Source organism: Amorphotheca resinae (genome assembly GCF_003019875.1).
Source record: "Amorphotheca resinae ATCC 22711 unplaced genomic scaffold M430scaffold_6, whole genome shotgun sequence".
Lineage (NCBI taxonomy): Eukaryota > Fungi > Ascomycota > Leotiomycetes > Helotiales > Amorphothecaceae > Amorphotheca > Amorphotheca resinae.
In genome coordinates, this window is record NW_020194476.1 from 1,796,688 (window position 1) to 1,819,694 (window position 23,007).

General features: G+C 48.5%; 9 protein-coding genes across 9 annotated transcripts; 5 read left to right on the forward strand and 4 right to left on the reverse strand.

Annotated features, from left to right (window-relative positions):
• Nucleotides 1-531: 531 nt before the first annotated feature.
• M430DRAFT_102427 (hypothetical protein) lies at nucleotides 532-1,428 on the forward strand (the record flags this gene model as incomplete). The annotated part of the gene is made up of 3 exons (XM_024860796.1): nucleotides 532-684; nucleotides 790-1,010; nucleotides 1,074-1,428. The coding sequence occupies 3 exons, from the start codon at nucleotides 532-534 to the stop codon at nucleotides 1,426-1,428; spliced, it is 729 nt and encodes a 242-aa protein (XP_024721174.1).
• Nucleotides 1,429-1,953: 525 nt separating this feature from the next.
• M430DRAFT_50812 (hypothetical protein) lies at nucleotides 1,954-2,928 on the forward strand (the record flags this gene model as incomplete). The annotated part of the gene is made up of 4 exons (XM_024868170.1): nucleotides 1,954-1,962; nucleotides 2,075-2,192; nucleotides 2,261-2,447; nucleotides 2,505-2,928. 4 exons carry the CDS (start codon nucleotides 1,954-1,956, stop codon nucleotides 2,926-2,928), a joined length of 738 nt encoding a protein of 245 aa, XP_024721175.1.
• A 2,014-nt stretch (nucleotides 2,929-4,942) lies between these two features.
• On the forward strand, nucleotides 4,943-6,443 carry M430DRAFT_102459 (hypothetical protein; the record flags this gene model as incomplete). Its single annotated transcript, XM_024860797.1, has 3 exons — nucleotides 4,943-5,271; nucleotides 5,329-5,363; nucleotides 5,413-6,443. The coding sequence occupies 3 exons, from the start codon at nucleotides 4,943-4,945 to the stop codon at nucleotides 6,441-6,443; spliced, it is 1,395 nt and encodes a 464-aa protein (XP_024721176.1).
• Nucleotides 6,444-7,379: 936 nt separating this feature from the next.
• On the forward strand, nucleotides 7,380-11,607 carry M430DRAFT_140445 (hypothetical protein). Its single transcript, XM_024862664.1, has 4 exons — nucleotides 7,380-7,515; nucleotides 7,588-7,681; nucleotides 7,740-8,011; nucleotides 8,057-11,607. The coding sequence occupies exons 2-4, from the start codon at nucleotides 7,650-7,652 to the stop codon at nucleotides 11,149-11,151; spliced, it is 3,399 nt and encodes a 1,132-aa protein (XP_024721177.1). The 5' UTR covers nucleotides 7,380-7,515; nucleotides 7,588-7,649; the 3' UTR covers nucleotides 11,152-11,607.
• M430DRAFT_58917 (hypothetical protein) lies at nucleotides 11,574-12,467 on the reverse strand. The gene is made up of 3 exons (XM_024868763.1): nucleotides 12,270-12,467; nucleotides 12,018-12,157; nucleotides 11,574-11,923 (listed from the first exon to the last, which is right to left on the reverse strand). The coding sequence occupies exons 1-3, from the start codon at nucleotides 12,388-12,390 to the stop codon at nucleotides 11,750-11,752; spliced, it is 435 nt and encodes a 144-aa protein (XP_024721178.1). The 5' UTR covers nucleotides 12,391-12,467; the 3' UTR covers nucleotides 11,574-11,749.
• Nucleotides 12,468-14,054: 1,587 nt separating this feature from the next.
• Nucleotides 14,055-14,838, reverse strand: M430DRAFT_35232 (hypothetical protein). Its single transcript, XM_024866702.1, has one exon. The coding sequence runs from the start codon at nucleotides 14,714-14,716 to the stop codon at nucleotides 14,129-14,131; it is 588 nt and encodes a 195-aa protein (XP_024721179.1). The 5' UTR covers nucleotides 14,717-14,838; the 3' UTR covers nucleotides 14,055-14,128.
• A 1,573-nt stretch (nucleotides 14,839-16,411) lies between these two features.
• On the reverse strand, nucleotides 16,412-16,859 carry M430DRAFT_244368 (hypothetical protein). Its single transcript, XM_024865063.1, has one exon. The coding sequence runs from the start codon at nucleotides 16,748-16,750 to the stop codon at nucleotides 16,514-16,516; it is 237 nt and encodes a 78-aa protein (XP_024721180.1). The 5' UTR covers nucleotides 16,751-16,859; the 3' UTR covers nucleotides 16,412-16,513.
• Nucleotides 16,860-16,967: 108 nt separating this feature from the next.
• Nucleotides 16,968-17,909, forward strand: M430DRAFT_101556 (hypothetical protein; the record flags this gene model as incomplete). The annotated part of the gene is made up of 2 exons (XM_024860721.1): nucleotides 16,968-17,378; nucleotides 17,451-17,909. Coding segments are annotated over 2 exons (870 nt in total), but the record flags the coding sequence as incomplete, so codon positions are not given.
• A 1,530-nt stretch (nucleotides 17,910-19,439) lies between these two features.
• M430DRAFT_121730 (hypothetical protein) lies at nucleotides 19,440-21,561 on the reverse strand. Its single transcript, XM_024861815.1, has 4 exons — nucleotides 21,115-21,561; nucleotides 20,970-21,052; nucleotides 20,349-20,916; nucleotides 19,440-20,281 (listed from the first exon to the last, which is right to left on the reverse strand). The coding sequence occupies exons 1-4, from the start codon at nucleotides 21,329-21,331 to the stop codon at nucleotides 19,563-19,565; spliced, it is 1,587 nt and encodes a 528-aa protein (XP_024721182.1). The 5' UTR covers nucleotides 21,332-21,561; the 3' UTR covers nucleotides 19,440-19,562.
• Between the last annotated feature and the right edge of the window lie 1,446 nt (nucleotides 21,562-23,007).

Genomic DNA, 23,007 nt, shown 5'->3' on the forward strand with positions numbered 1-23,007 from the left:
TCTGGAGAGACGGATATAGAGTTTCGGCAACAGATATTTAGACGTAACAGTATTGCCGAAGCGGCGGATGAGCTCACCCGCACTACTTGTGCCGGCACAAATTCCTGTGGGGTTTCATTATTATTATGTTTACAGGCCCCAACCCGCCCCGTCTTTAAGCAGGTCGATTTATGCAGAATTTATTGAAGATATGTCGAATTACCATGCCAATGTTACCTTATCGTTACCGGTCAGCCTCCTGCCAATCTATTTTAAGCGCATGTGGCTGAGGCGGAGGCTGAGACCAAGGTGTTGAACCAGCTGAGCAACGCGGATAGCAACGAGCCTCTCTGTTCCGGCTGAGACTATTCCTGTGATTCCGTAGGCAAACATCCAATTTCCCTTCTTTTGCCCCAGTCAAGTTCTTCTTCCGCCTGGCAAGTAGTTACATTCCTCAATATCTCCATACTTGCGCCGACTCATCTCCTTCACCTCGCGGCCGCGCATCCTGCAAACAACAAAAGTTTCAAGATCAAGCGGAAGAGCGCCAAGATGATTGAATTCGATCCCCACCACTTCCTGAACGTAAAACTAGGAGTACATGTCACGCAGGCTGTCTTCATCTTCGTTGCTTGGGCCATTGAGATCGCGGTGTTTAAGTCGAGTGCTACGGTTGATGGGAGAGCTGGGTGGTATTTCGGGCTTGTAGGTTTTCCTTCTCCTCTCTGCCAAAGCCTACCGCCATGGGCTCACTTCCTCTATTCCCTTCTGTGGTAAAATCATACAAGATAGCTGACGTGCAATGCGCAGTGCTTCCTCACTATCCCAGCCATACTCTACGAAACTATGTGCCCCCGCTTCCCACGCACTCGAAGATTCGCAAACCCCTATGCGCTAGCGATCGTGGATGGCATCTTTATGATTATGTGGCTGAGCGCCTTTGCTGCAGTGGCGAGTTGGAATGGGACGGGCAAATGCGGGAGTGGGTGTAATTTGAGCAAGGCTGTTGTTGCTTTTGGAGTGCTTACTTGGTACTCCCCCCATGCCCCTCTCACGAAGAGGCCTTTTACTGATCGCCGATGGTTTATATGAAGGCTGCTGTTTATCCTTACAACTTTTCTATCGCTCTACGCCCTCTTCTACTACAGACGAGAAGGCTACCTCCCGGGCACCAGCCGCGCGCCTATGAATGCGCAAATGATCGATCCGGATAAAGAGGCCTTCAGCACCACTCCACACGACGAATACGCTCCGGTGCATAACCAAGACGATCATGAGATTCCCGACTATTCCGGAAGTGAGAGGTACGAACAGTCTGCGTCCAGCTATATGCCACCCAGTGTCCAGGAAGAAGATACGTCGTATACGGGGTATAGTGGCGCACTCCAGCTACAGCAGACGCATAGCGATAGAATCCACTTTCCCCCAGCGCGGTATGAGAATATATGAGGAGGATGGGGGAGAGGAGATGAATGTTTGGATAGGTTGGCTTTCATCGAGGCGTTTTGGAAGGGCATATGGGACCACGATAGCCACGTACGGATGATACGAACCGGTATATTATATGAATGTATTATTTTTACTCTCTGGTATGTTTAGTATGGAGAGACGTGCTATCTCGCTGTGAACTTTCTATACATAACTGTCCTGCCATGACCCAAAGCTCCTTGATCACTTCTTCCCGGAACCAGGAATATTTCGGAACGGCTTTTCAGGAGCGCCGGTTGGAGAGGCAACGGTTGGGGAGGCAACGGCAATGTCACGGGCTAAAAGGTGAAACCCCCGCCACACTGTGAATCGCAGCACAAGCCTCAAGGCGGGGTTGCCAACTCCACTCCTCGAACCCTCCCGAACATTGGTTATGAGAGACGAGCATCCGTAGTTGTCGCGGTAGAGACGACCATCCATTCATCCATTCCAAATCCCCAAGATTACGAGAAACGAGAAACGAGAAACAAGACTCAATCCGCCATTATGACTAAAGTACGTCACTTCCCATTTACCCCGCCGATCCCCCCTGATCGTCGCTCGCTCGAGGAGTGATGAACAGCCTCCTTTCAGAATCCAATACACTGAACCATGCTAATCGAACCAGATCACAACCCTCCTCTTTGACTGCGACAACACGCTTGTGCTCTCTGAAGAGCTCGCATTCGAAGCATGCGCCGACCTCGCCAACGAGATCCTCGAATCTCGCAATATCCCTGATCGCTGTACGCTCTTCTCTTCCCCAATTCCGCAAAGAGAATAAGATGTATGCTAATGAGGTCTGAGCGAGCAGATACCGGGCCACAACTCCTCAATGAATTCGTCGGCCAGAACTTCCGCGGCATGATGGTCGCCTTGAAAGCGAAATTCAAATACGAGATGAGCGACGAGGAGCTGGAGTCGTACGTCAGCAAGGAGGAGGACAAGGTGATTGGGAAACTGAAGCAGAGTTTGAGGCCTTGTGATGGTGTTGATGCCGAGTTCGTCACCTCCCCCCGTCCACTTACAAACACCTTCTAATTCCCGCTGTGATGCAGATTAGAGAAGCTCGCCAAGAGCAATAAATATCAGCTCTCCGTCGTTTCCTCTTCCGCCCTGCGCCGTGTTAAAGCATCGGTCGAGAAGGTCGGACAAGACAAGTACTTTGACCCGAACCATATCTTCTCCGCCGCTACGTCCCTTCCTGAACCGACATCAAAGCCGAATCCCGCCATCTACCTCCACGCTATGAACGTCCTCGGCAAAACCGCAGAAGAGTGCGTCGCGGTTGAAGACTCTAAGAGCGGCGCGACGGCGGCGTTCAGAGCGCATATTAAGACGATCGGGTACACGGGCTCTTACGAACCGGAGAAGCAGGAGCAGATGAGAGAGGTACTCAAGAATGCGGGGTGTGTGGTTATCATGAATCATTGGTCGGAGTTCGAGAGCGCGTTGAAGAAGATAGAGAACGATGAGGTTTAGATCGAAGATTTAGATCAGAGATGTAGATCTGATGTTTCGAATTATTGTTATTCTCTGGGATGGAGTGGATGATTGAGCGGTGGAAAAAGGTTTCTCAAATCATCCTTCATTCTTGAGCAGAGAGCATTGAGAAGTGAGAATGCGGGGGAGCGGGGTGCTAGATTGATTACTTGGTGTCGCTACACCTATATCATAGACCTAAGATAAGCCCTCATCTCCTGCCTGTGTCTAGCGTTCTGTATCTTTCATTTCTTCTAAGGCTGCTTGCTTCCGGGTTGCGCTTCTACATGGCTTACGAATTACGAACATTTCAAATAAATCAAGAACTTCAAAAGTCGAGAATTCAAAAAATCAAAACCAAACATATGAAAAATTACCCAAAGCCTCCCGACGATCAAAAAGGGTATAAAATCCATGACTTGTTGTTGACTTGACCATTTCTCAAAAAGCTTCATACCTATATCCAAATACCCACCTCGCACCCCAACAAACACGGACAGATGGCCGAGCTGGTTATGGCGCCAGGTTAAGGTCTCCTTAGCATACAGTTTCCTGGTCACGAAAGTGGCGTGGGTTCGAGTCCCACTCTGTTCAACTCATTTTTCGCCTTTTTTTTTTCTTTTTTTTTTGCCCGCACACACACCCAAACTTTCACAAAAGACAGCAATCGCTCGACCGACGATTCACAAATGCAGAAGAAATAATTTTTTGGATTAAGATCTTTCTCTAGGTACTACTGTATACTTCAAGCTTCAATTGATATATGTTTATAATTTAGCAATGGATAGGAAGGAAGGATGGGTACTCCCATGTTTTTTTTTAAAAAAGAAAAAGCCATTATCGGGGTATTAGGAGTTTTGTTTCTTTATTTGGTTGACACTCCTTCCCGAAAAGCTTCATAAAAGATGGTCAGTCAAGGATATTAGAAATCCGTTATGAATCAAGCTCTTGGATTCGAAGAAAGAAAAGGTCAGGGTAGGTAGGTGATTTGAAGGACAGGTCCGAGTCAAACTTCATGCTATATGATATACCCGTCCCGTCGCAAAACGCTCCTGAAAATAATCTCTCTTCTCCATAATGTGAATCAAGCCTTCTGCATCATATACTGGGGTAGAAGTTGGATAGTCCAGTGATGGATAGGTCTGTGTATCGTTCTTTGATTTGCAAAACGTGGGTACTCGGCATATTTTTTCTCTGCATCGTCGTGTCTTTCCTGGTTGTTGATTGAATTACGAAATACCGACGAGTCACACTGAGCTTGTTAGAAGAGGTTTAGATGCTTTGAGAATAAATGGCGGAGTTGCCTTTGCTTGATTATAGATGGGAGACATTTGGCTCGGGAGAGGGAAGAAAAGGGGAAGAAAAAAAAAGGGGGGGGGGGTTGTTCCCGGGTTCCCACGAAGAGGAACGGCGAGAAAGATATATTTCTAGGTATGTGAACTCCTCATAGAACAGCCCCCAAAAACAGCGAGAAGAACAAAATCTAGTGCAAGATATTCAGAGAAATTCATGATGACAGACACACCCGGACATTTCACGGCTGCCGCTTGACCCAAGTGGCTGGCCGAATCCCTATATAGAAAACATGAAGGCATCAACTAACACCACCATTACGACACATACGGCCCTAATATATCATAACATTGTCTGATGGATAAAATGAGTGAAATATACAGGTTCGTAAGCACAATCAGCACACGTTGCCCAGGACTTCTCTCGAACTGGTAAAAGAATGGGTGAGCATCGAGACTAGGGCATGTGCGTAATGTAGAGAGATAGGAAAGTAACTTTGGATACCCAACCTTCAGCTTTTCGCACTGAATGGCTAATCTGTACACGATATAAAACCACCTAAGGTTAGGGAGCTATAAAGGAGGCAGACGTCGATATAAATGTCGAAGTAAACGTCGGAGGAAGTACGGTGTTCCGTATAGACTATGTGTGCAAACCGAATTTCTTTCAGCCTTGCGACTTCTGCACTCCAGATATATATATATGTGATAACTTCTCTCAAATGCCAGGTCCTACTGCATCGGATCTGATCTTCTCCGAGCAAGCAAATCACAATTTCTCCAAGACGCTCGGTGAGCTCAAACGCTCGACCCTCTCCATTCACAACCGTCTGCAATCCATCCAAGAAGATGCGGCCTTTGCGCAGAGAGTGGCATCTGCATACAGCAGGCCCCTGATAGCAAACGAACGATGCGGAAGCTGGTATATTGACCCGGCACATAAAGGCGGGAGTGCATACTTCAAGAGCACAGATGGACACACAGGGGTTTGGAAATTCAGCTTAAGACGCTTGAACTTGCATCTCATGGACATTATCGGGGCAAATGATGGGTGCGTTTGGACCATTTGGACGTATAGTTTGAAGAATTGATGCTAAATATATCTAAGGTGTATCATTGTAGATTCTACTAGACGTGGGAAGAGTAAGTGCGCGCTCCAACAAGCACCTGTTGCAATGCTGATAGTTCGAAGGGATGCCGGATGCCTTGAGTAAGACTATACCAATATGGTGCAGTGTAATGAACCGCTTCCTCTTCCCCGACCAGCCTCAATCTCATGATTTATACACGCCGCCGCAAGTCATTTCCCAATCCGAACATGCCCAAATCACTGCCCTCCTACCCACCTTCGTCACTTCCCTCCGAGCCCTGAACATGTCTGCGGACGTCTTCAAAACCCATATCTCGAAACCACTGCGTCCAATCTGGATAACTCCGGAATCCCACCTCTCCCCGACCGACGAGATCTTCGAGGATTTCCACCCCATCATATGCTGCACTGTTTCACGCAGAGTCTCAGGCGGGGAGGTAAGTGAAGGAGGCTACATCCAAGGCGCTGGAGATGATACGGAAAACTGGGCTCATGGTCTCACGCCGTCCATATTCTGGGCCCATCGCGAATCCCTGCTTTCAACTTCTGAAAACGACCTACCAGATCTCATCGGAACGCTTGTTCAGGCCAGCGCGGAAACGAGGACTGGGAGTGGGGATCTGATGAGATGCGTAAAGCCGACTTCCTGTCTCTTTGTCACATCCATTTCCGCAATAGAGGCGAAGGATATGGGCACCGATACTTACACAATTACCCTGTTGCCGAAGGTTACAGAGCAGAGCGCGTGGAGGATTTCGAAAACGAGGCTGGACGTGGGTCTTGGTCCTCATAAGTTAGGAAGTCGAAATCTTCGCATGGCACTGCCTACCATTGTTGATTTCGCCGGAAACCTCTTGTCTGGATCAGATTCCGAGAAGCATTCACAGAAGGACAAACACATCGTCATTGCCTGTGAAAGCGGCAAGGATCTTTCAATTGGGGTGGCACTGGCTCTGCTATGCCTCTTTTTTGATGAACAAGGCGTTTTGCGGGACGAGAGGACCAACATGGCTAAGATTGACAAGGTATTTATCAGGCGTCGTCTAGGATGGATTTCAACGTCGATGCCTGATGCAAATCCAAGTCGGGCGACCTTACAGAGCGTGAACAGCTTCCTTATGAGCCCTCATTGAGGCTCCGATCCGGTTTTGGTATAATATGTTGGATACACAGTGTACTATCGACGCTACCAACGCATGACGCAAGTCTTCGATCGATACCAACCTCCGTTGTAGGCAGAGGGAATTCAAAGGCCAATTTGGGGGTCAATTTGGAATAACGAGCTCCGTTTTTCAGCTTTGATCTACGAGCGTCTTCACATTCCACATTAGATCAGGGAAAGATGAAGTATACTGTTCCGCCATGCCAGGTAGAAGATGTATGGAATGAAGGTCCATATCCGATATGATCACATACAATAAGCTACATGCCGGTGTTTGTCAGACCGCTCTGTCTTGGTTTCCCCATATCCCCCATATCCCCCCCTCCCCCACATACCCCTTATCGCTTATCGCTTAATCTGAGTGTAATCGTCGACTCGCTTATTGGAGGCCTCGAGTTTGCACGTCTGGAGTCTGGACCTTCACTCGTAGAAAAAAGAGGACTTGCGCTGGCATTCATGTTGCCCGTGTCATCAATCTATCGACGATTGATCCGCACAACTCAACGATGCGCTATACATAGGTCAAGATCGAAACATATCTGGTCATCCTCGCAAACACGACCGCTGGAGACCTTTTCTTATATAGGGCTTTCTATCACTGTTGAGCGCTTGAGGAGTCATATGTTAACCTGCGGGGCAACGTTAGAATAAACAGAAAATTAATACAACAAATGCCGTGCCCATGTGCCACAATCAACTCCAATTTCTAATTTTTTTATCATGCCATCTCCAGCCAACCTCCAACCTCCAACCTCCAACCTTCACCTTCACCCATCACCCATCACTCATCTGCGCATCCCATCTTCGATAACGCCAAGCAACGGGGCGAACCGCTCTTGTCGCCTTAGGTATCCATTTGCTTGCCTTGGTCCCTGAACGTCGGACTCTGAGTTCTCATCGCCATGGAATTATTTGCAGCGGTAAATCACCATTGAACGGCCCTCCCAGAACCCTTGTTCGTGTACTCTGCCCTATCAATCAACAATGATCGCTGCCGGAAACCAATTTCGATATCGTATGCGTTTGGGATAACTGGTCCGAAGGTTGGAGGACCCCAACAGATTTCTCAAGCTGGCCGTCGCAGTGACAAAAGAGAACGACTGACAATCTTCAAGCCCGTCGCATAGAAGCTGTCGCCGCTGTCTTGTCTGGTATATTTGCCAAGAGGCTGGCTTCGATGATTTGGTACCTGCTGTATCCCTTTCGAGGGTATGTTCACCTGCTGAACCTGCATATCGCGGCATCGTATCAACTAACCCCGCTGCAGAACGACTGAACCGCCAGCCCTTGGTCCGAAGCATCCTCTCCGAATTGCATTCACGCGATACGGGAACCACGCAGCGCGCCATCCTGTCGTCACTCTCTTGGTATCAGTCGCCGCCGCCGTACTTCTGATCTATCCTTTCCCCTTCCTCTATACGAATAATTTCACCAACGGCGCATCGAATCTGCCGCACCATGTCTGGACATCTGCGCAACCCTTCGACGGAGATTACCATACTCGGCCTGATGTTGTGATCCGGTCGATTTGGGTACACGGTATCCAGCGGTCTCTAGCTATTGTATCCATCCGCTGACGTCGAGCAGGTAGTTATATGAAGGCTTTGGAACCGGACGTTCTACAAAATGCATTGGAAATACAAGACTTTGTATTGGGGCCGACCGCCTATTTCGATCCGCGAAGGCGCTCAAACGAAATCGATGTCGACGCGCTCTCTGACACCGACCTCACACCAGATCTTCGGGATACTCTACACGCGATTAATGGCTTGAGTAATTCCTCTTGGTTCTTCCATTCCCCTCTCCAGTACTGGTCATGTTCGTCTCAGAAAATTGCCGATGACACGGATATAATCACGACCGTCAATCGAGGTTCTCACCAATCTACCTCTGTCAATGTTACCCTTCGGCCTTCAGTCGTTCTCGGTGGCAAACGATTTGAAGATCACCGACTCGTCGCTGCCGATGCCCTGGTTATCACGTTGGCGCACATGCTAGACTCACCTGTCGGCAGACAATGGGAGAGGAAAGTCCAAGAAATTTCGAGGCGAGGTTCTGACAGATGGCGTATGTATCCTGCCGATAATCGAACTCTTGCCAGTACCTTGCACGAAATCCGGTTTCAGCCGCTCTCGATCCATGATAATATATCCCTGGGACTTGCATATGCTCTCACTACTTTCTATTTCGCCGTCAGCTTGTCACAACTGCGAGCCCTAAAGTCAAAACTCGGTCTCCTCGTCGCCGTCGCTACTCAGATCACAGGATCCATCATGTCAAGCTTCACCATCTGTGCCATCTTCAAGATTGATCTGTCAAAGCTACCTAGAGAGGCGTACCCCCTTGTCATTCTGACAATCGGATTGGAAAACATTTTCCGCCTCGTTAACGCTGTCATCACGACACCTTCGGAAAGTTCCGCGGCAGCAAGAATGGCTGAGGGTTTGGGTCTGACTGGGCATATCGCACTTTTTGGCCTAGCCCAAAATCTGTTCGTATTATGGGTGCTCTCGAGAATCGTGTCTCCAGGAGTAGCCTCGTTCTGCATTTTTGCTATGATTGCTTTGACTTTTGATTTCTTTTACCTACTGACCTTCTTCGGTTCTGTTTTGAGTATTGACTTGCGACGAACAGAACTGAGCGATGCTCTTTCTCGGGCATCCCTTCGTCATCAGCGTTATGCATTTCCAGATATCAGGAAAAGATCAAATTGGACCAAGGCTCTGGTCCGTGGGTATGCACCGGTCTCGACTCGAATAGCTGGAACCATTATCATGATTTGTTTTATAATTGCCGCTCAATGGCACTTCTCCGAGAGCAGCTTCTATCAAACAACATTAAGATTCGTGCGACATTTAAAACCAGGACAGCTGCTATCCCGGCCGAGCTCTCCAACCTTTCTCTCCGGTGGTGTGAATCAAGCAGAAACTCTCCCACAATGGCTGCAGATGCAGGATCACGAGACGGCCCACGAGATTATTTCACTTATCAAGCCCAATTCCCATAGCTATATCGCTCGCGTTTACGACCCCTTGGTTTTTGTTCTAAGCGGTTCCGACCGGACACCCACGAAATTTGGTGTTCGACCATTTTTGCCTGCTGCGTATGATTTCGCGAGGCACCAATCAGCACAGTTCATCATTACTGTAGTCCTAATTATCGCGGCGGTAGCGTTGCTAATGAATTATCTGCTATGGGACGAAATGCCCGGAGGAGAAGCCAATGATCGGCCTGAGGACAAACCGCTACTTTCAGTCAAGACCCTGAGTCATGGCCACGCTCTCGATGTCGTCCTCTTGACGGCATCAAATGAAGGCGTTGTTGTATCGGTTGGTTTGGATCGACGGATCAGAGTCTGGAATGTTCGAAGTGGAAAGAGTTATGTCATTCAAGACCCCGAGTCAGATTTTGACCCCTTTCCAGTCCTGGCCATGGCTATCGATAACGATTCAAATTGGCTCGCACTTCTCTCATCCAGAGACCTCGTCGCACTGTGGAATATTCCGGAGAGGCGATGGGGTCCAAAAATGCAAGTTGAAGTGAAGGGCCGTACTCCTGCTGCCTTTATCTTCGGCTCCTCACGATCAGAGCTCATCGACCCCGTCATCCTAGTTCGACACAACGGCCTAATGTCGGAACTGCATATAGAAAGCAACCGGCAGACCACCCTCCAAATCTGCAAAACGCCCCTAGTTTGCGTCCGTATACACGCGGAAAAGGCGCCTTCACACAACGCCCCACGCCCACCACTTCGTGTCATTACATCCTCCCGACGCGGATGTGTACATGTTGCTTACAAAGCTGACCCCAATTGGATTTCCGAAGAGGTCCCCTGTTCGAACGACGCCGCCCCATCTGATGAAATATCATCGATTCTGCCTCTCCCAGCTCTATCCTGCTTCCTCGCGGTGCGAACGCACATGGTAGAATTGATCGACATCACTAGCCTTAGAGTCATTTGCACATTTGCAACAAAATCCATGAAACAGGACACCTTACGCTGTTTCCACTCTATGCGTCAAAGGCCACGATGCGGTTCTCTAGATCTAGATTACTTAGCATTCGCATATACGACTACGGAAGAGGGTGACTGTGTCCTTCAATCCTACTTGCCGAAGAGGGAAGGAGATGTTATTCATTTTCCTGATCCGCGGACCATCGGGAGTAAGACTTCTCTCCAGACACAAATGGTGAAGGAGTCTGTTCACGTTATTGAACAGCCTGGGACGTGGGACGTACTGCCAGTCGGCTACGTAGTTGGAGTGCGTAAAGTTGATTGCAACCCAAGCAATAAGGAGATCAATACTCGACGGCCTGCAACCTGGGGGTTGAGACGACGAGGCGCTTTCGCTCGTCGACACACCCAGGGTCTGAAACCCGGGGAAGATACAGACGATCTCTGGGAGGTATGGTCCCTCTCCCTCCGCGGAGACAACTGTGCAATCCGACTCTCCCGGGATACGGAAACGTCATCCGAGCTCTTGGTGAGTAGTCTGGGACCTATGGAAAAGTTTGGCCAGAGATCCCTGGCGGTTGGGTTAGGCAACGTGGTAAAGATAGTGACGGTGGGCACTGAGCGATACGATAATGATAATATGGGGGATCAGAGTACGGCGTGTGGGCGCATGACTGGCGGGAGGAAGAAAAGGTCCGGAGTTGGGCGGAAGAAGAGCTGTTGAAAAAACAAACCATTGGACCCAATTGTATATGAATGGTAGAGGTCCACTCAGGAGTATTTAAATGGTGGCGTGGCGGCTTTGTGATGGATGAAATACCATGGATCATTGATTGATTGGCGGCGGCCTGGCCTGGCCTGGCCTGGCCTGGCATTCTGTCCTGTATATTGGAGGTAGGTACGGGACGTCGGGAGGATAAATAAATGGCGTTTGGATGATGGGGGTTAGGAAGCACGAAAACCCTTCTTAGATGCAGAGACCAAATGCGATATGAGAAATATGAAATGTACTATTCCACTCAAGCTACAGTTGCTATTCGCAAATCACCGCCACAACGACGTGTTTTCCCGAAGGGATAAAATCATAAAGAAATCTTTTGTCATGTCTCTTCAACATTATGATATTATTAGCCATCATTACCAGTCCTCACTACCATCCTGTAACAAAGCAAAACAAAGCAAAGCAAAGCAACCAAACATACTTTACTTTTTGCACAATTCTCCCTCCCCTTTAATCCATCCATCCTATCCCTCCTCAGTGCTCACCCATCCATCCCCCTTTCCATCCCCATTCTCCTCCAACACCCATGACCCAAACTACCTTAAGTATGCTGCACGGCATTCGGTCCCACATCCGCATAGCTCACGACCGGCAAACCCACATTCGGATGATCGTAGCCGAAAAACGCTTCTTGAAGCGCCGTCTGATTGACAAGCGTCAAGACGGTGAAATCATCCTGGGTATTCCAACCCCATGAGACGGCGAAGTTATTCGCCTGTTTTCTTACGTTAGCTTTTTTCTTTTCTTTTCTTTTCTTTTCTTTTGGGGGGGAAGTTGATAAGGAGAGGGAGGCAAAGGGGGGGACGGACCTGCGTGCATGGCACGCCGTAAAACGAATGCGTGGTTGCGGGCTCCGCGGTATCGACAATAGTGCAGGGCACGGGCGTGCTGCTACCGTTATTAACGTCGATGGAGAAGGTATAGGTGCAGATGTTCGGATCAGTGCAGTCTGTTCTTTTGTGTCAGTATTCAGAATTCCGAAGGAGGAATTGTGTGGTGAGTGGCATGGAAAGGGGAAGGGAAGAGGATGGATGGGAAGGAAGGAATGCCAGAGAACGAACTTCTTGTGAACGAGCGGATGGTCCAGCCTGGTGATGATGACTGCCGGGTAGATAGAAGACCAGCTGGTGCTGCAAGAGCAGTCGAGAGCAGAGCTGTGAATGCCAGAATCTGAAACTGCATTTTGCCTGATTTCTTTCCTCCTCTTATTTATTAGGGAATCACAGTGAGCTTGGAGGATTTGATCTGACGAGTTTCCTGCTGTGGAAGATTCGTCTCGATTTTGGGTGGGCGATGAAGGGATACTTATATATCTAAATATATAAATAACTTCTCCAGAAAATGCCCCCCTCTCTCTCCATACTGCCTTATCTTGAAGCTCGCCAAGCCGGCACTAGACGGCTCTCGACATCTATTAACACAACGTACAACAAACACGAAGCCTGCGATACGAAATAACGAAGTCGATCCTTCACCTGCGCTGTCACCTGTTTGCTTCCTATTGGCACCTGACATGCAGATACCCTGATTCTTGCGAACCCTGACCGCATGTTTAAGGGTTGGCGGGGACGACGGGTGTGGCGCTGCATGGAACGTTGTAAGAACCATACGTTTCCGGTAAGGCACATGGAAACGTTAAAGGAATTAAACGTGTGGATTCAGGCAACCGACAGCTCGTATCGATGTATAGAGTAAGTTAGTGACGCTGTTGTCAGCCTTGTGATGTTGAAATACGAGGTTTGTTCGTTGTTGGCGGGGTTACTTTGGGATGCAAGGGCCCGTGGTACTGAAAAAAGAGAGGAGGTTGGACGTAAAATGCGGGGGATCGACAGGTGATCGCCCAATCTTCTTCTTATCCTATGGCTTAGTAGCAGTCATCAATCTTACCTCCCTTAATCAAATAACATTCGTGCTGATTTCTTTATGTCAGCTGACAGCTGCATCATCTAGTTGGAGGCAGCGAATTCTTTCCAGAAAATTTGCAACAATGGAAAGGTCATCCCAATATCTTTCATCTCACCGATGGTTTACCCTAGTAAAAATGCATATGCTGCAAATAAATAACTTGGTACGGCCACTTGCTGTATTCCGGATGATCGTCCACATGTCTAAAGAGCTTCAGAATATCGAACAAAGACCCCACAAGTTCGAAATGCTCCGTAGCATATGTTGAATATCTGCCCCGTCAGTTCCCTTGCTTCTCTGTGAGGTTTGGGCCATTTTCCAAATAGGCGGGCCATGTTTGATACATGAGTATGAATATCCACTAAGTAATATCCTCAGCCGCTGGGATCCACATATCACTGTGCTCCATCTTGATAATTCCGCAACCAGTATCGAGTCACATGGCTGATAATGACTAGATTGTCAAACTGGCTCTACTCAACCTTTAATGATCATCTGGTTCCCATATATTTCGAGGGGAACAGATAGTGTGTCACACACATCCTTAAGATATTGCTTGATGAGCTGTCATCTTTTTTGAAAAGGTGCGCTATCTCAGGGTACTCACCATGAACGGTTTCCTGGATTGATTCAAGAAGGTGTATCTTTCTCTCTTCCCTATATAGAAGTAGTAACTCCCACGAAAGTGGTCGTTTCTGACAGCAAAGAAGTTGGATCAATATCGAAATACAAGCCAAGGATTTTGACATGATTTCATGGTGCGCCATTCACACGAAATGGACACTTGTTTCAATCATATGCCGCTTTGATAGATTGGAAAAGGAGCTATAACTGTATAGCTAGAATGGAGCCTGAAGAAGTAGAGATTGAAAGAGCAAGGAACAATGGCTGCTAAGAGATAAGTGCAAGGAAATGGGCGTAGGGAACCGTCTAGAAAGACAAGCATTCTCTGACATATCAACAATGTGAACTCCAAATCAGGAAGTATATATGCAGTACTTTATTTCGTCCACCCTTACCCTTGTAAAGCCTTCCCGATCAACGCCTTACTCGAATCCGACATGGGTATCTTCAACGCCAATTCATGTCCTTTATCGCTCATTTTCACCCATGTCTTCTTCAATATCCCAATTATCTTCTCCTCGTCATGCTCCTTCTCAAAATTCTCAAACTGATCATCCAGGAACACCAAACAAGCCACGTCCTCCAATATTTGTGTATCCTCATTCTTCTTCAAATCCTCCTTGCGTATCAACTTCGCCACTTCTTCTGCCTCCTCCTTTGTAAAGTTGCATCCAATGCATATCGCAGCTGCTAGATCAGCCTGCCTCTTCTTCAAGAAGCTCCTCCAGTTCAGGTAGCCGGCTTTCGTCATCGGATAGGAATCGCGGGGCACTTCCCATCGCCGGAAATGCTGTGCGCGGATCGCAACTTTGAGGACCGGAGACGCATCAGGAGCACGCAGGGAGAGGTAGTGTGTCATTTTCTGGGCATAGTGCAGCTCGTAGGGGACATTTTGGCCGTCGAGAGTGACGATGTTTGGGTCTTGGGCGTGGGCTTCGTCGATGAGGTCGATGGCAGCTTGGTAGTTTTCCGCAGCCATTGGATGGTCTTACTCGGCAGAAAGAATTGAATGTGTTATTCGAAATGCTTGGCAATGAAGGACCAGGATCCGGAGTGTTGCAGATGAATCAATTATCAAGGTGAAGTAATCCAGAACGCGGGGTTGGTCCATAGGTACGTCGCAAGAATTTCCAATTGATAAGATATCCATCACGTGATAGGAACGCAGTTGCTGATCCGTATCGTCCTGCTTTATCTTCATCGATACAATGTCCAAAACCATGAAGCTCTCCTATACACCCATTCCGGTCAGTGCATTTAGAAGTGGTCAAATCAATGGAATGAATCGTGGGTCTCCCGACACTCTCTTACACAATCACTTACACATCAAGGAACAGTCAATGCGAACAGGTCGATCACCAATCAAAGTGCAAAGTTGCCCTGTCCTGGAAACTGCAGATGATCACAAAACCTATCGCTTGAGAGACTATTCATAGTTCACCGATACAATTGTGTGCAATGACTGCGTTGTGTACCCTTGCGTTCCCCATATCATCTGCATTCTAATGCCGACTAAGCATGGGATTCCTTTGCTTCGCCATTATGTACAACATGTCCGTCCTCGCCGCACAGTGACCTTGCGGGGGCAATGTTCTTGTACAGAATAGAGTCTCTCACAAATCCGCAGATGAGTCTCGAGGTACAAGGCGGCTAATTGATCAAATCCTCAATAGGAACGTTTTCCTTAAAGCTTGTGGTATTTGAGTGCGAGGCTCGGGAGTTTGGGGATTGAGGGGAATGAGGGGCATGGAGGGGCATCTACGGTATTGATGGCACATAAAGTAAGTGGCATGCAGATCCCAAGGACTGTAACGTTGATTCACCATTATCAAGTATCGCTTCCTACGGAGTAAGCATAGGCTTGCTGTGCAACAAATACACATGTGGCTGCGCCGCAACTCGCAGGTGATTATTATTAAGGCCCGCGACTTATCTCGGCCACCGTGAGCAGGTTAAAACCCACTTCGGATGTGGCACGGCACTGCAGATGGCCAAAGATCCACGAGGCACCTGAGCTCTCTGATCTCCAAGAAAGACACCATTTGAAGCCGATGCAACAATTTGATAGGACAATCAGAACTGGAGAAACCGAGCTTCTCTGGAACAAGCTTCAGTCTTATGCGCCTTACTCCGTACGGATTATCTTGGCAGGGACTCCTGGTAACGGCACTTGGAAGTGTGATATATGTGCATCGCACAAATATCCCCGATGGGTAACGGAGCCCGCCCCCTCCCCCCTTTATCCAGAAGCTACTTTGAACGCCATCTCAAGACTCAAACGTTCTTCGGACTACTTAGTAACACAGAGTAAGCTCTACTGGCAATAGCTACTATGTATACTGTACAGCGCCTACGGACTCGGGAGCTGTGCCGCAAACCATGGGTTTCGCATTTGATACCTGGTCGCCTCCTTGCATACCCGCCCATGCGGGGGTTGGAATAACCAACAGCAATTGCTGTAAGGGACATCATCTCCGGAGGTTCTAGATGAGCTGAAGCATGATTGTCCGAATTGTGTTAAAAGCTTACTTGCATGCATCATGACAATGTCGCATGAGCCTTTTATCTGCATATATCAAGATCGAACCTTGTATATATCCCTCACGGTCCCTTGACGTTCTTTTACAAAAGGATATATCGCTGATCAACTATCACGGCGTCCCATATTGATCAGCAATATGTCGCTGTGCACATATTGCAAACATGCCCTCGAGTGCAGGCCTCCCGACGCATACGTGAAACACCACAAACGAGTCAAGGATCTCGAAGCCTCGAGTTACCGGTGCCAATTGTGCAGACTTATCCTGAGTGGCCTCAACAATGGTTCACAATGCGCTGGAGTTGACGGGACCAATACAGAGGAGTATAGATATATATCCTTGGTGAGCCGATCGAGTAGAGGGGGAGGCATACGGAGAAGAATCATGTTCAGTGGGAAGCTGTGGACAGGAACGGTGATGAGAAATGTATTCTCCCTGACCAATGAAGGTACGCCATACGAAAGATCTCGCATTCATCGTATCGTTTGCAATGTCTTCTATAGTGTTTTCGTTGGTTGCCAGCTCCCCACGCATTGGAGCTGATTCTTCCTAGACTGCGCTAGAATCCTGGATAACCCAGTCTGGAGTCTCCCCCGGCCTGTCGGATTCCTGGATAGTCTCAAGACCATCCGCAAATGGTTCCGACTCTGCAACTTCGAGCATGGCAGATGTTTCCGAACATCTTCTGTCATGCCCACACGGGTCATTGATGTTGACATCCAGAATGGCTCGAACGAGGTGCGCCTCTTTCATCCACCCAAAGGGTACAACTTTCCATACGTTGCTCTGAGTCATTGCTGGGGCACATCCAAGGTGCCAATTTCATGCAAAACAACAAGGGGAAATATCCTCAATCACCAGAAACAGATCTTGACCTCGAACCTGCCAAGTACTTTCCAGGATGCTGTTTACATAGCGAGAAAGCTTAATATTCGATATCTATGGATTGACTCACTCTGCATTATTCAAGACGATGCAGACGACTGGGAAATTGAGTCTGCGAAGATGGCTTCTATTTATCAGAATGCCTACCTCACAATTGCCGCCACGGCTTCAGCTTCAAGTCAAGATAGTCTTTTGAATCCTCGACTGCCTGCGACGGTGTTCGAGCTAGAAGGCAAAGATAATATCCCAGAAATTGTCCATGCAAGACTTCACCCGGTCGGGTCTCAGTCACTACGCAAATCGCCGCTGTTGCGGCGAGCCTGGGCCTTTCAAGAGATGATCCTGTCGCCTCGGGTACTTCACTTTGCAGAAGACCAGCTGTATTGGCAATGCCGAAACGATCTGTTTTCAGAGGATGGTCTAGTCCGGCTTGTTTCACCTTTACAGAGCAATTTTCGGTCTGGCAAGTTCATCTCGCAGGACGAGTATGGAGGTTACAAACTTTGGTGGGAATGGATTCAGGTGTACAGTACACTCGGATTATCTCACACGGGCGACAAAGCAGCCGCGCTGGCAGGGCTGACAAACATGTATCTTAAGACACGAGAGGCAGGCGATCAACCCCTGGCGGGTTTATGGCGGAACGATCTCCATTTCGGACTCCTATGGTACTCTGTAGGCTCCAGGCGATTGACATATCTTGATCATGTGCCCTCATGGTCCTGGTTCAAAGTTGATGGCCCCATCATGTCACACTTCACCGTGAACGGAATATGGGGACAAAATATACGCCGAACAGCCAATATCCTCGAAGCTGAAGTCTACTGGACTAGACATCCCTTAACTTCGCCCATAGCAGGTGGAGTCATCATGATGGAATCTCGAATCCGCCCCATCAACATCCAATTTCTACCATCAGACGAGCGCGGGCTTAACCAATTAGTCAAATCTGGAACATATTGGACTTCCTCGGTGCAAAGTCAACAGAAGTCTCTTTGGAAAGCACGCGGCCCTATCTTTACCATGGATCCAATTGCTGAAACTCTGGGTAACGGCCCAGATGAATACTCGCTCTGCTCGGTTGGATATTTCAGTTTCGATCAAGGCATGCCATCTCGAATTGAAAATGCTCTTTGTGTAGAGATCATGACGACTACAAACACATCAGGGCAGCAAGTCGAGCCTGGAACGGGTCGATGGATGTTCCGTCACGAGGTTCTGATTATCGAGCCGGTGAACGGCAGCCCTAATGTTTACCGCCGGCTGGGAGTAGGACATATCCTGGTCGGCTTGTATCATGTTTCTCCGCCTACGGACGAGATCTTGAGAAGTGCTTGGGACTTCTTCCAGAAGGCTCGGCCTTGTGCAATCACTCTTGTCTGATGAACTAGACTGGTTTCTCTCATGCGGATATAGAGTCGGTCGGTCTCACAAATGTCGGACATTGGCTGCGGGAAACGATTCTTGGTATGCAGTTCGAACTGCTGAAGCAGGATCAAACGCTACTCATAGCATACAGGCATTGTATCACAGAGCGAAATATAAGGTGTATTTCAGCTACGCCTGTCCTGTCCACAGCAACACCGACATCCGAATTTCACCAACAACTGCAATAGCCAACACAAGAGCGCCGATGATCATCTCGAGGTCAACACTCGGCAAGCTCAAATCACTCGGCAACCCGCACCACAGGAAAGCAATCCGAACCCCCGTATGCTCGTGAGGAGCCTCAAGACCAGCGACCCATTGCAACGAAACCATCAATACCATCCTTGTGCGTATCTCAAACTCAAGAAACCAGCAGAGGCAGAAGGGAATACAGCACCAACGAATATACGGGTCTTACGGGAGGCTGGAATCAAAGCTCCTGTTTAGCCGTGGAATTGCCATTACCCAAGAACAAGAACCTCTGATCGAACTTGATTAGTGAGTGATATGCGTTCTTCAACTGCACTATGCACTCACTCACTGTATGGAACAACTCCTCGGGGAAACAAAACTTGTACCCCATGTTGGCTTGGAAGGAAGGAAGGAATAGCCTGCCTATATGCGGGTACATGGATGGGTGGATATCTTGCAGGGGATGATGTTATGGATATGAAATGAGAAATATGATAATGATTCAAAAACGAGAAGAAATTACACCAGTAAGGAGACCTATCTCCATGTGCTACACATACAAGTGAAATGCCGTTGCGAATGTTCCATACCTACCTTGCTTCATGGAAATATGCAAGCGTAAGTCCCGTCGTTTCTATATATGGAGGCTTGACTAGTATCGGAAAGGGGTTAAAAATTATAATTCTCCGTACTGTATGTACCTGTCTAGAGATGGTATATGATATACAACAAGCCACAGAGCCAACGCAACGTAATAAAAAGTAAAAAAACAAAAAAAATCTAAACATCAACCGGTTCAATAATCCTCCCATCCAGCGTTTCCAAATACCCTCCAAGTTTCGGGCCCGGATACTTCCTGATGGCATGCACCAGCCACCAAAACAAAGTTATCGCAATGACACCCACCAAGATAACGCTATTATAATTCATCGTCGAAGTCGCGACCGGTAGCGACGCCGGGAAGCAGAAGATCACATCGAAGAACACGATCAAGATGATGGCGATGGCGTTGATGTAGTACCCCGAATTGCCCATCCAGAAAGGACCAGGCTTGATGTTCTTCCGGCCGGTGAAGAGATGGCCGCCGATGGCGAGAGCGTAGGAGACGGTAGAGAGGATGACGAAGGAGCCGACCAGGTCGGAGAATGCGGCTTGGCTACCGAGCGTGATGGCGCCAAAAGCAGTGGTCATGATCCCGGTGAAGACGGTGGCGGGGATGGGGCACGAGAGGCGCTCGTTGACGAGCGAGAAGAAGCCGGAGAAAGGTGTGGCGTTGTCGCGCGCGAGCGTCCACCAGGTGCGGCCGACGGTTAGGAAGGTCCCGATCAAGCAGCAGGCTAGGGAGAGGAAGATGATGAAGAGCAGCCCAAAGGTGGCGCCGCGGGAGCCGCCCGTGGCTTGGCTGTATAGCTCTGCGAGGGGGAAGGAGCCGCTGCTGTTCAGGACGGCGTCTAGGTCGCTGATGCCGTAGAAGAGGGTGATGGCAAAGAGAAATGCGGCTGTGAAAGAGGTCAGGATTCGATCCTCCAGGGGAGCATTGGTAGGGTGGTTAGGGGGTAAACGTACTGATTGTGCCAAGGATGATTTGAGCGGCGATGGCCTTGGGAAGATCTTTCCGGGGATGAGGAACCTCTTCTGCCATGTGCGTCACAGCATCAGGAGTGCCGATTGTAAAGGCCCCGTTCAAAACACCTGCCAAGAAAGCGAAACCACTGGGCCACCCTGTACTGTTTTCCCAAGCCGCCCAGACAGAGTGGGTTGAGGCGTGTGACTTAGGCATGGCCGCGAGGACAATGATGCTAACCAGGCCTCCGGCCAGTACGACGAAGAGCCCAAATTGCTGGAGATAAGGCAAGTACTTGTTGAAGAAGATCGTGATGCCAATGCAGATCCAGGTGATCAACACGAGGACTACAAAGATATTCCACGCTTTGATCTCATAATCCGGGTGATAGAGGCTATACATCTGGATGACGAGTTCCGACATGACATATGCGATCGAAGCAAGATCGAAGAGCCAGCCAAAGAAGTTGAGAGAGCCGGCGAAGAAACCGAGGATTCGTCCATACTTTGGACCTGGAGTCATCGAGGCCCAATGGTAGACGCCTCCAGATGAAGGAACGGCCGACACCAACTGAGACACTTTAGTACATAGCTATTTGGAAGCGTGGAGTCGCATGCCCATACCTCAGCAATCGATGCGGCAACAAAGCAGTAGTAAAATGAGGCAACAAGGAGCTCATACAACACTCCAGGAGGTCCTCCATTATCTGTTGAAGAATAGTTAGGCCAAGCACCTAATAGATGGGCTTGGCATGAAGCAAAAACTTACAGATTGCAACATTGAGGGATGTTCCAATGGCTACCCATGCGTTGTCGACGGTCAGGGCCATACCGCAAATACTGAAGATTCCATATTGGCGGTTCAATTGATCTCGGTGACCAGACGCATTGATGATCTCGACGTCGCCCGACCCGATTGCGGTGTCATCGCCAATAGCAATATCAGTCTTCTCCTTCACGACCTCTGGTTCACGAAGGTCGGCCATGGTACATCGCTATTGCAGTCTGTGGCTGATACAGGTATCCTCAAGGTCAATCCAGTTCCGGTGGACTCGGTGGATCGACAGCGGAGAGGTTAAAGAGCGGGCGGAGAAAAGAGGATGCCCGGTCAAGATATGATGGAGAAGTACTCGTGGGGCTGAATGATCAATCCTCGCAAGGTGGGATGACAGCTGCAGCGATCATTATTCACGGAGATAAGTTTGTTATATAATAAATATAAGAAAGCGTCTGTAGACATGAGGGATAGGGGTCAAAAAGTAAAGGTAATGGGAATGTTGCTCGTTGCTGATATAGTAGATGATAACACGGACGACAAGACGCTGTCGATGATAACCGGTTGATAAGAGCGTGACAGAAATAATTTGACGTATTACATAACCCGCGGTGCACCTTAGCGAGAGAAAAGCATTCCCCCCTGAAAAGTCATTTAGAATTGAAGATCCTGAGAAGTAAGGTATGTTATTCTACCTGCCCGGGCTTTGAGATCAGAACCCCGGATCAATTCTCGAACAACATTGCAGAGACATCAACCCTCTTCACCCCTCCTTCTTCCACTCACCTTCCTTTACTCAGGACTTGACTCCTTGTTATATCCAACCCTTCCACGTTATATACGGATACTTGAAACAGGTAACATTTTCCGCTTTCCTGACTGCCTGAATCCCCAGGTCAACAAGTAAGTCAACAAGTAAGAAGATTACTCAACTCCTGATATCTCCAGTCCAACAGTGCTCTTATCTATACCCCGGAAATCCTCGCCACGTTTATTACAACATGACAGACGAGTGACCGCCCCGCGCCTTAAAGACCCTAGTCACCCTAGAACTGCTCTTTATCAAACTCAACATCTACCTCGCATCTCATCTCATCTCATCTCATCTTCAGCAGGATAATATGCTATTGCAAGGACGCAAGGAGAAGTCGGTTCTGGTATCAGCAGCTGGTTCGATGGGCACACGGGATCGATCCCTCCGTGTCAACCACGCGTAATAACTATGTCGGATTCGCAGATAGATCAGAAACACCCAAAACATTATTGTCCTGCGCCTTTAGAAGCAAAAGGTAAGTCGATTGAGTAAAAGGGATGGCCATCCATCTTTCAATCCTTTGATGTTTTCCCATCGCAGTCAGATCATGATGATCACGTGGAGATTAAATAAAAAGAAATTCAAATTCAAAAGCAGCGGAGGAGGCGACGATAAGGGTACGATAAGCCCGGGAGCCGTTGACACATGTCTTTCCTTATCGATAAGAATCCCCCCTGCTGCAAAGAAACAATCTGGCAGCTTGACATGTACATATGACTCTGGAGTAAAGATACTTCCAAATTCAAGAGCAGAGACTCTATCGCCAGGCCTATATATATACATCATCGGGGCGCGGCATTCCTAAGTGCTTTCTCTCCTATCTGATTACTTTACGAATTCTGACCCTCGGATCGTGCTTATGATGGCTTCGATTCCGCCTCCACTCCTAATACCATAGAGGCAATGGCCAGGCAACAAACCGAATCTCTTATTTGAAGTCATATAACGGCTGGACCTTGAGCCAAAATTCACCGTTGGTGAGGAGTTTCGGAGAATTCTCCGGGATATTTCCCCCTTTCCGGCTCGCTTAAATCCAATTCCTGTACGAATCAACCAACATTCCACGACAAGTG

Bases quoted from the DNA above. Each gene is read 5' to 3' on its own strand.
- M430DRAFT_140445 (XM_024862664.1), top strand. From the start codon at position 7,650: ATGATTTGGTACCTGCTGTATCCCTTTCGAGG. The intron at 7,682-7,739 runs GTATGTTCACCT...ACCCCGCTGCAG, and splicing joins CTGCTGTATCCCTTTCGAGG to AACGACTGAACCGCCAGCCC. The intron at 8,012-8,056 runs GTATCCAGCGGT...GCTGACGTCGAG, and splicing joins CCGGTCGATTTGGGTACACG to CAGGTAGTTATATGAAGGCT.
- M430DRAFT_58917 (XM_024868763.1), bottom strand. From the start codon at position 12,390: ATGCAGTTTCAGATTCTGGCATTCACAGCTCTGCTCTCGACTGCTCTT. The intron at 12,158-12,269 runs GTTCGTTCTCTG...ACAAAAGAACAG, and splicing joins CATCCGCTCGTTCACAAGAA to ACTGCACTGATCCGAACATC. The intron at 11,924-12,017 runs GTCCGTCCCCCC...GTAAGAAAACAG, and splicing joins ACGGCGTGCCATGCACGCAG to GCGAATAACTTCGCCGTCTC.
- M430DRAFT_35232 (XM_024866702.1), bottom strand. From the start codon at position 14,716: ATGGCTGCGGAAAACTACCAAGCTGCCATCGACCTCATCGACGAAGCC.
- M430DRAFT_244368 (XM_024865063.1), bottom strand. From the start codon at position 16,750: ATGCGAGATCTTTCGTATGGCGTACCTTCATTGGTCAGGGAGAATACA.
- M430DRAFT_121730 (XM_024861815.1), bottom strand. From the start codon at position 21,331: ATGGCCGACCTTCGTGAACCAGAGGTCGTGAAGGAGAAGACTGATATT. The intron at 21,053-21,114 runs GTAAGTTTTTGC...ATTCTTCAACAG, and splicing joins ATCCCTCAATGTTGCAATCT to ATAATGGAGGACCTCCTGGA. The intron at 20,917-20,969 runs GTATGGGCATGC...AAAGTGTCTCAG, and splicing joins TTGCCGCATCGATTGCTGAG to TTGGTGTCGGCCGTTCCTTC.